Source organism: Plectropomus leopardus, chromosome 21 (genome assembly GCF_008729295.1).
Source record: "Plectropomus leopardus isolate mb chromosome 21, YSFRI_Pleo_2.0, whole genome shotgun sequence".
Taxonomy (NCBI): domain Eukaryota; kingdom Metazoa; phylum Chordata; class Actinopteri; order Perciformes; family Serranidae; genus Plectropomus; species Plectropomus leopardus.
This window is the reverse complement of record NC_056483.1, coordinates 14,504,614-14,515,821: the sequence shown is the minus strand read 5'-3', so window position 1 is coordinate 14,515,821 and position 11,208 is coordinate 14,504,614. Positions and strand designations below refer to the sequence as shown.

The 11,208-nt window shown below is 38.8% G+C and overlaps 1 protein-coding gene across 4 annotated transcripts in view; it reads right to left on the bottom strand.

Moving 5' to 3' along the window:
* Positions 1-314: 314 nt before the first annotated feature.
* The window catches only part of tpk1 (thiamin pyrophosphokinase 1), a 77,078-nt gene continuing 66,184 nt past the window's right edge, over positions 315-11,208 (bottom strand). For all 4 annotated transcript variants that reach the window (XM_042510281.1, XM_042510284.1, XM_042510283.1 and 1 more), the window contains one exon: positions 315-2,245. In XM_042510281.1, the coding sequence (XP_042366215.1) occupies positions 2,100-2,245 (146 nt within the window). In that variant the 3' untranslated portion in view covers positions 315-2,099. The remainder of the gene's footprint in view (positions 2,246-11,208) is intronic.

Sequence of the window (11,208 nt, the reverse complement as noted above, 5' to 3'; positions counted from 1 at the left end):
GTATTTAGTTGGTTGCATTCTGCAACCCCAATGCTAGATGACACTAAATCTGACACACTGCGCCTTTAAGTTTTATCACTACACTAAAAAAAGAGACAGAAAAAACATTTGCACTGGTAACACTCATGATTTTATTTTATTTTTTACAGTAGGATAAAACATTCAACTGCTATTCATTTAGTCTGTTACCTTAATAATGTACATTACAATAATCGTAATGTACAGTATCCTAAAGTGCAGAGGTTGGATTGTCCTCTCATGTTTTTTTTGTTTTTTTTCCATCTAGTGGCGGTTAAATCCTGGTCAAGAAAAAACACAAACTTCAAAACCCGGGGACAGGAGACGGTGGTGATATTGGGCTGGTGTGATTGGGGACTGAAGGGATGACATTTTTACAATCTGTGCACAACATTTGTATTTCAATGTGTAAATAAAACAAATGGAAACCCACAGACTGACTTGTCATGTCTATTCCAGTAGTCTTGCTATCACTAGAGCGTGTATACAAACGTTTTGTTTTACCTTGTCTGACTTACAGACGTCAAGCTCAACTGTCATCAAAGAGGCACAGTTTGTTCGATAGTGCTTAACATTTTGTTAATGTTAGCTACAAGTGGACAGTGGAACAGAAGCACTGAAGCTAAAGGCACAAAGTGTAGGCTGTGATTTAAAGCAGATGTGTGTTGACATCTAGAGGAAGATGTACTTTAGGTGTGATGATGTCTCTCTCAATAATTCTTTGCAATATGCTATCATCTCTGTTCTTCAAATTTCACTGTTGTCAAAAATGTTTTAATGAAGGGAACCAGACATTGGTATGAAATAAGGCTTGGATTTTAGTGGTATATGGTGCATATTGATTAAAAAGGTTATTTCTTTTATTTGAATGTAACCCTTCACATTGAGGAAGCAAATACATGTAATGGAAAAAAAAACAGAAGTGTTGAATGAATACAGTAAGAAGTCTTGACACTGATGGCCACTATGGTATAAATACTAAAATATTAATAAGCTCTTTTGGTCAGTTTGAGAATTTTTTCGACTGAATCCAAATGTCCACCTTCCAGACTTGCGGGCCAATCCTCACAGACCTTTGTCATACGTACCATGACATGTTTACTGTCATCATGTAAAGTCTGCGAGGGCAGAGACTGCAGGCCGCTGATAGACAGATCTCCAGTGTGTTTCGCTTGTTGTCATGGAAATGTGTGAGCGACATGTACAATCATGTACATGGTGATTGATTGATGATGTCCAATTCTTTACCCAAACTGATGAATGGTGTCTGCTGATAACATGTTAATTCCACATGTAGGCTTTTTTTTTAAATGAGTGAACAAAACAATATTAACACATTTTTCACAACATGGAGGCGACACACATTTTAATAGAGAAATGCTTTTAAATACAGATATTGTGACTAAATAAGTTGGTTATTACTTACATTGGATACTTTCTTTAAATGTTTTTTAGCTACTTTTCTTAGCCTCTGTATTTGGCATTACACAGCACAGTTTTTGGCAGTATGACAGGCTGCAGTAATAAAATGAATTTTGATTACCTATAAAGTACTTTTACATATTTTTGTATCATAATGTGGCTTGAATATTATTTCTGGCCTACATGATTTTAAATCATGTTTTAATAGAGTAATTTATAATAATTATTTATTGTTTAGTTGGCAAATAGAAAAATTAAAGTTTCATGTCATATTGCAATGAGTTGTGGGTAATTGAACCAGTGAAATCTGCACCTGGAGTAGACTACCCGGAATGCAGCAGATGGGCGCTTGAGGCCACTTTTAGACTGGATGAATTGTGGATTTGGACAGCACTCTACATGTGCGGTAAAATTTGGACATTTGGATTTAGCCACACATTCCAACAGAGCTGACCATGTCCCGATCATTATATCACAGGATACTCATAGAAACACTTGAGTGAGATTTTTGGCCACATGTAATAGTGCATTCAGCATTTTCCATCTTTTACTTCATACTGTATAAAACATATAAAACTAGTGATTTTGCTCAGCTGTAGAAAAGTAGATACCTGTTTTGATTATTCAAATACTGCCTGAGAGGGAGGATTTCCAATATGTCATTCCCTGTGCTTACGGATACCCATGCTCCAGAGCAGAGGCTGGTCTGTTGTCAGGATTACAGGCTTCCTGGGGTTTGCAGGGGCAACAGGTTCGTAGGTGTTGGAGGTGCTTACCAGCTTCCCAAACTGCAGGACCTGGTTATCTGAACAGAGGAGACAGATGCATGATAAAATGCAGCTCCAGTAATAATGAGGGCCTACTGAGTGATAGCGCACTTAATGGCTCCTTTAAATAGTCTAGTTAAATTATTCAATGGGCAAAAGTAGATAATTGGTTTTCAGTGTGACTGGTATAATCATGCACACTGCACTCCATACTTTGTTATTTAATTGTTAATAATGCAGCTGCGTGTCAAAGCCCTGTTGGAGAAGATGAGGTCTGGAGCAGTCGTGTCCCTGTCTGACCTGAGGCGAAGTGGTCCACATGACTTTGCTTTATGTGTGAGCAGAGAAATTTGGACCTAGCGAAGCAGCCCGAGGCCAAACGGTTCACCGCAAGAAACTCACATTCACAAAGGCTATTATGCTGAGGCCACTGAGCATACTCCCACTTTATGGTTACTGAAGTGCTAACAAGTGCTCTCAAAGAGAATCCTTCAGCTGCTACTAACAGGAAAGGTGACCACTGAGGTGTATGAGTCACATAAGGCCTTTTGTTTGGCATTTAGCACTGAGTGTGTGAGAATGAACTATTCAAGGATACAGCCTTAATGAGAGGGACATTTTAAATAAAGAATTATAGATTTTTTTTGATACATTTTTCAACCCCATAAAAAGCACAGATATGTAATTTACTACAACTGACAAATCTAGCCCTGGATATTTTCACTCTCAAGATCCAGTGTTTTAAAGGTTAAACTATTCAAGTAGTTGCTACTTACATGCTTTCATTTCCAAATACATTTTTTCTCATTTTTTCTTGCCTGTGGCAATTTTTCGCTCTATTGGTGCTGTCTCCACACTAATGGACATAATTCACCATCAGTCTGACAAATCCAAAATGCCAGAAAAGGTTTGGTGATTTACTATGACTGTGAGAATGCTGTATAAGTTGAGTTGAAAATGATTTGACTGAACTTAACCGTTCAGACCTGAAAGGACAACAAGCCAACACTGACATCAAGTGGTATAACCAGGAAGCTCGGCAGTATCTGTAGTGAAGGAGCATCCAATTCTACCAGTGTGATATAATCAATGGTCAAGGGAACTTTGACCCTGACCATGATCATGATACATTGTATAAGCTAATGGAGAGAAACCTAAAAAACGTCACACATTAATGGCTGCAATTCCCAAGTAAACATAGAACATAAAGTGACTGCTGTGAGGACTTCAGTCATGCAAAATAATGAATCTCTATGGAAAACAACAAAAGCATTGACCATGCTTCAGCAGGCCCAAATGGCAGAAATAGACATTTGCGTGTCACTTTTCCCATTAACAGTTACATTTATTCACGCAACATTTGCTCTGAAGAAGCTGAGCTGACATACACCCTGAGAGTGGAGCTGTTGGATCGTGTCTAATGTGAAAAAGGGCAAACTCACCTCAGGAGATGTACACCTGGGGCTCTTGGTTATTCACTCACTAATATCTGTCGCTACGTTCTCACAATCTGCAGCAAATTAAATAGTAAAACATTCCTTTCCCCTACAGGTCAGAAAATTTGGCTATTATTGTGGTCACGTTTTGTTTGTAATACTTCACAGGGAAGACACAAAGGTTTTACCTGTTATTCAGTGGGTTTTTTTGCAAAGCTTTGACCTGTTTATGTCTCAGAACTGCCAAAAAAACCAAGACACATTGTAGCTTTTAAATTTTTTTTAGTCTCAGAAGCACCCTGTTGCTTAGCTCACCCAACTCTGGCTGCATAAGTATTGACTTCTTTTTTTAGCCATCTTCATAAAAACTATCCAGTTTGGTGTTAGTGGGCGATGAGCAGTATCTGATAGCGAGTTGGAGAATTAGTGTTCTACATGTCAATCATCTCTGCCCCAATGATAACAACTCTATTTTATTTTCACGAAAAGGGAGTAGCTTTGTCATCTGCTCTTCTGAATACATTATGCCTAGAGGAATGACCTCAAAGGGCCAATTTGTGACTTGTCACACATTTAAACAATATCACAGATAACTGAGCATACACTTATTGTCAAGTTAAATAATCCACCAGGTAATATATCATATGGTAAAGTGACATCATATGGATATAATAACAAATCATTGCAATACAGATTATATTTTACAGTACAGCATACTTATGCTACTGTGTCTGGGAACTAAACTAGCATTCTGTATGTACAAAATTAATCTAAATGTGTAAAATCTAAATGCAAGAGAAATTACACAAACATTCTGTGTTAATTATTTCATAACATGAGTATGTTAAGGTCAGGACTCAGCGGTCCACTTGCATCTTAAGGATACTGGACACTCCTTTGAAGACAGCAAAGTCTGCATACTGGCCAAAGAAAAGGGTTGGTTTGAATGTGGAGTTAAAGAAGCCATCTATGTCAAGCTAGAAAAACCATCTCTGAGCAGAGGAGGTGGTCTAAGACACCATTTATCTCCCATCTACAATGCAGTTCTGGATTCTTTCCATCAGAGATCCAAACACAACCACTCTAAATCATGTGACACCAAGGACCCAGAAAGGACCAAGACTGTTAGGGTGTTGTCAATCACGCCCCCACACTCCTAGCTGACGACTCTCATGTGACACCTTGATCATTAGCATACTGATGGTCAGCCTAGGCTTTATACTCCAGCTCTCTGCCAGTCAACTTTTAGAACTGAAGAAGAGTTTTGGAGAAGAGGCGAAACATCTCAACCTACACAGACATGAGTATGTTATATTTCTATTATATACACTGTAGATTTAGTTTTGAAAAATTATGAATCAAATCTCAAGGGCATTACTTTAGCAAAAGTTTAAATCATTAAGCTGCAAGTCAAGCACATAGAAATAAAATGAGAGTTGGGGTGCCCAGTAACTCACCTGGGTGAGTGGGCGCCCCATGCACCGAGGCTGTTCTAGCTGCAGCAGCTGCTGGCTTGATTCTAGCCTGTGGCAATTTGCTGCATGTTGTCCACTCACTCTCTTCCTTTCATGCTTAAAACTGTACTATCTAATAAAGACAAAAGGCCTTAAAAAAGTAATGTTTCAAAAAATAAACAAATATAAAAATAACTAATTTTTATGTGTGCTGTTGTCAATGTAACTGTTGTAGTGGGCTAACTTCTGTATAAACTTATGTATACATATACATCATGTTCATACATACTTATGTATGTATGAACAATCCAACTTGTGACAAGTTTTGCAAACTCACTGAGGCGAAGTTCTGTGGCAACGAGCAGTGGAGTAGTAACATTATCTCCTAAAATAAGCAGGCTGTTACTTTCAGATGGTCACTTGTTATTTCCCTTCTTATTTTGTTGCCATTAATATCATGTTTGTTGGAACATCATGTACTGTCACTGCCTCTGAGGAAGGAGTGAAAACCGCTGCTTAGGGGACAGCTGCTCAAGCAGCAGCCAAGGCATTGAGAGACAGCAGGGACAAACTGCATGTTGTGCCAGCGTATGTTTTACATCTTACTGTGAATTAAGGATTTATTTGGACTAAACCAGAGTTGGTGATTGTTGGAACAGTGGGCTAACTCACTTGATGACTAACAAGACTAATTCAGAGGGTTTTAGTGAGTTTCATTTATTTCTGTCGAGTTTGAATCAAGTGCGTTTAAATGCGATAAGACTGTTAAGCTAACATTAGTCTTAGTACAGTGAAAGAGTCAAACGTTGACTGGTCAACCATTGTGTTTTTAACTATTTAATAAACTACATTGTCAAACTAGTGAGTGTGACACACTTCACAGCCCCACTGCCAGGGGTTGTCATCATAAATCCTAACAACAATTGCCATTTTCTTTTGTACTAGTCAAATGAACATGGCAAACAGTGCAATTTCTACTCGTTTTATTTCTATGGTCAAGAAGTATTTAAAGAGACAATTTTCCAGAAGTCAGAGCATTGAGTGCTTAGGAAACTATGTTGCATCATTAGTACAAAATATCTGATATTGGTCCAAATTATTTGTGGGCTTTGTATATTTTTTATAAATTAAAATTAAATTCTGTGTCTCACGAATGCAGCTTTTCTGAATATAGAAGTACAGACTTTATTCTCTTGTGAAGAATAAGGAAACTCATTAATTAAACAACCTGATTCAGCACATGCAAGGCCTCGAACATCATACAGTATATTTCACACTATTAACCCAAACCAACGCGAGATAATTGCATTGTTTCAACATCCTCAGGAAAAGACAAAATATAAAGACCATTATAAAAGAATTTATGAATATGCAAGAATAGTTTTGGTGCAATCACTTCATGCAAAGGCGAAAATGAACACAAAGGAACAAAGACGGGAGAGAATGAAGCGAATCATTTGTCCACAGGCGCCTGCATGCACATCAAACACAGACAAAAAACTATTCTGCTTCAAAGACTGCCACACAAGCATGATATTAGACCAGCTTGAGTCAGAATGAGGAGAGAAATAAGCTGTATGGGAAGTTAGGGTACTTAATAATTGAGTGAACACAGAGCCACAGTCACTATGCTATGTGTGTATGAGAATAATGTCTGACTGTGTTAAAGTGCTGGCCTGAAGTTTTCACTCGGCAGGATAATGTGTTTCCACCAGGTTCATTCCAGCAGAGCCACAAGGGTTGCCAAAGAGCGCAGAAATACAGAGAAGTAGGGCAGATATTGTAGTATTTTGTGTTATGTGTGAGGGAATGAGTATATTTTTATAGCTGTATATGGGGAATCAGAAAGACTTGATTGGTAAATGTAAAGATAAAAAGGGATTTCTGTGTGGCTTCTCATAAATGTGATTTTCAAAAGGCATAAAACCCTGTAGTGTCAATGAGCTTCTTATGAACAATATGGTTCAACACAAACATGTAATTTTCCACCAAAGCTGCATCAGTTTTGATTATTTTACATAACATGTTGTATGTCACATTAGAGGCCAATGCTGTTCTGTTACACATCACGCTCCTCAAGCCTCTTTTGCTTACAGGTTGCTGACATGCTGGAATGCGATCTCCTAAAATCTCACACTGGGCAGCCTGATGACACTTTTGTTTGGTTGTGCGTAAAAATGCAAAGGCTACGTAAAGAAGGGACTTTGTAGTAGCTTTATAGTGAAATTTCAGTAGAAAAAGAGCTAATATTTCAATAATTTTGTCACACTCGAGATCAGTCTTGGTCCAAACCTGTCCTGATACCACATTATGTAGGTCTCGGTTTCATTTCAAAACCAGTTTAAGACCACAACTAAAGGAATATCACCATATTGCCTGTGCAAAAAAAAAAAAAAAAAAAGAGTTTGCGCAAATAAGGTAAAATTCCCATACCTAAAACTCACCTCTGTAACATCTTTTGATTATTTGTCAAGACATTTCTCATGGTACATATATAAATACACACAGTATATGAGAATAAAAAGATGACTAAAGAGAAATCGTCATTTGTTGTCTGCGGGTGTTTTTATGGGGCTGTAGTTTGTGTGACACTCGCATTGGTCTGGTTTTAGTCTTGACTCGATCTCAACCCCTCAATGTATTGCTCTTGTCATGGTCTCAATATGCTCTTGTCTTGGTTGTGACTTACTCTTGGTTGAGGTGGTCTTGACTTCCACACTGGTAATACTATAACACTATAACTACAAGAAGCATCAAGTTACACGTAGCTTCTTAAAAGACGCCAGTGTGCCACAACTATTGGTTTCCTCTGCAAGCACCCAAGCCTCCATACATACACAAAAGTGATGGCTGGTATAAACAACCAAACTACCACCAGAGGCAGCAAAGCACAACAACAGGAAGCAGGAGTCATGCTCAACAGCATGGCATAGTTTCACCTACAATTACATACACACCCTCTTCTGGCTGTCTCCCTCTCTCTCTAACACACACACACTCACACACACATCCATTTTACAACGATGCACACACACACTGAGAGACACACACACACACACACACACACACACACACACACACACACACACACACACACATACGCGCGTGCAAACTCTTTACTGCACAAAAGGCTTTCAGATGGCTTCATTAGTAATCCCCTCCTCAAAGCTGATACTGATCAATAACGGCCCCCGTTGCAGAGGGGACCGAAATGAGCGTTGCACCCTCCAGTGATAACAATGGAGATGTTTGCTGCCTGTAATTGCATTTCCAGCGCCACAGCCGAAAGGGCCCGTCAGCTGTAAGTAGACCGTATTTACACAACAAATTACCCAGGAGAGAGGGTGGGCGAGGAGAGGAGAGACTCACAGGCACTCACACTGCAGTGGGCAGGTAGAGAGGGGAATTATGGGTGTTAGGGGCCATTTCTGAAAGGGAGACAAGACTCTTGCCGCTCTATTTTTGCCACTCAGTGTTTTTTTTGTAAACGGGTTCTCAAAAGACATGTTAAAAGGTGCCCCATGAAGCATTTTTAATCAGTGAAACATTACTGTCAAATTATCTGTGATATATTAGTGCACTGTAATCACAAACAGGGCCAAAGTCAAGGTAACAGTCCTCTATCTAAAGCTTCCATATCTGTTAATATCTTTAAAAAATGATCTGTGAACCACATTACTTTGCTTTACTGAACAGGTTGCACATGTTAGAAATCTTTTTCAATCCATCTTTGCTGATTCCCCTGCCACTCTTGTTCTGAGCTGGAAGGAAATTGCTGTAATGTTTTTTTTTTTTTTAACCATTGATTAATTGGTCAGTATACAGAAAAATATAAGCTACCCATCACAGTTGTTTATGCTAATTTTAGTGTAACTTGTAATGAAGGATGAAACTGTAGATTGGCACGGGTAGGTGACACATCACACCTTTAAACAGCATTGAGCAAGCCGTTGTGATCCCAAGTACTCCAACACAAACAGGCAGATCAGTTTCTCTTCCCATTATATCTAAATGTGTTTTGCGTGAAACATGTGTCCCCTTTTAACGCGACTTGTCATCGAGAGGCAAATTGAACTCATTCAGTCAGATCCTCCACTCCTTTAGACCAGTGTGCTATCAAATTTCATCACGCTTCACAGTTCGAGAGAGAAAATCATTTTCTATAAATCATGTTTGTTCAATACTGAGCTGTCCAATTACTAAAATGAGGTGAATGTATGACTGTGTTTTGCAAAAATTCTGCTGTTCTCTTGCTACCTTCTCGAAAACACTGTGAATCATTGAAATAAATAGACTGTAAAGAATCCATACTTGCTCAAGGTGAGACAGGAAAGTAATAAGAGAAATATAATAGAGATATTTAAGAGGGTCCAAGGCCAGTTTCACCAGCTCCTTTGGGGAATATATTTTCATTTAAAAAAAACCAAAACAACTATTTATCTTTCAAAAACCTGAATGAATCTTAAGCTCACAGTTGTCTGCAGTTTGCAATGGATGAAGCAAATACTTCAGTTAATGCACAATTTACAATATTCAGCCAAGTTATATCTAACTCTACCACAAGAAAACATTTGTGCCATTCTTGCTAGTTGAATCATTCAGATGCAAAAATACATGAGAGCCACTTAAGAGTTTTGTTTGTATCGCTGATTCAAATGCACTGGAGTACGAGCACTCTGACTTATAATATAAAATGTATAAGTACTTCCAATATTAGTTGTGGTTAAAAACAACAAAACAAAAAAAAATTAAAGGACATTTTGAATAGCATTCATTTGAAAAATATTGCTGATCTATTCAAGAAATCATCCGGTGTGCAAATTACATCAGCCTGTAATTTCAATACACTGTCCTTCATTTTCTTTACCTGACACTCTCCTTATATTTAAGGCTATTTATTGGCCATGACATGAGCTAAGGTGTGCACTCGCAGTGTTAGCACCATCTGCTGTGCAATGATAGCCGCTTCCATTAAATGTTTACGATGGGGTTGCTGAGTTCGTCTAAGAGTGTGAGGTGACAAACACTGCTCTGGCTTAAGTTGACCTTCAGATAAGAAAACTCCTCTCTGCTGGGAAAGTGGTATCAGTCAGTTACCAGACAAAAGTGCAACAGACAGGATTGCAAATTGTATATTTTGATATTCTACAATGATTGTAGCGATAGGGGTTAAGTAGGTTATTTGATAGAGTTGGTGTGTTAAAATTAACATTAAAAACCTCAAATTTACATGATGTCATAAACAGGTCGTTGCTAATGCATGTTTGGTCCAAAGGACATGAATGTGTGCACTCCTCCTCTGCCTCCTTGCTAGTCTGCAGCTCCACTGGGGGTACTAGCAGCAGTTCACATCAGGCTGCTCTTCATTCCCCCTCTGCCCCCGTGTGTGATGTGCACAGCGCCAGAAATCTACAGATCCATAAATAAAACCATAAAACAGCAGTTTTCCCTCCCGCTGCCACACTGCACTGCTACAGAATACATACACTTTTCATTTCCCCTCTCTAGGACCTTGGTGAGTGGGAGCATAGAAAAGAGGGAGGAAATGAGAGGGAAGAGAGAGTTAGGAGAGGGAAATAAGGGGTGTAGAAGGGCAGAGAGTGACGGAATCATTATGTGGAAAGGTGTTGCAGAGGAAGAGAGTGAGAAAGAACATGTGTAGAAAGGGATATAGAGAAAATGCAAGGCCCAGAGATAAGGGGAGAATACATTAATTTCTTTAGGCTGAATCCCTGAAAAAAGAGACAGAAACACAAGGCAAGGGTGTGGATGGAAAAACATCGTCAGGGAAAGAAAAGAGATATGAAAAGAATAGAAGAAGGTCAAGGTGCCTGTTTGCATCACAGGAAACAAAAGGAAAACGGAAAGATCTTACAGTAGAGATGTCTGCCTCTGGCAGGGACACTGGGTAAGACCTCACTGAACCAAGTTTGTCAGACACATCTATCTGTTTGACTACAAGATAAAGTGCATTGCTTCACCTTTGAAAACAATCCTTTCCAGTATTTAGAACACCTCCTGAATACTGAATTCTCTGGCTGCACACGCTGCTGCTAAAGGCTTGGGCTGCGACGCAAAACTTTAAAGGTTCTGTCAAAATACTCTTAGATT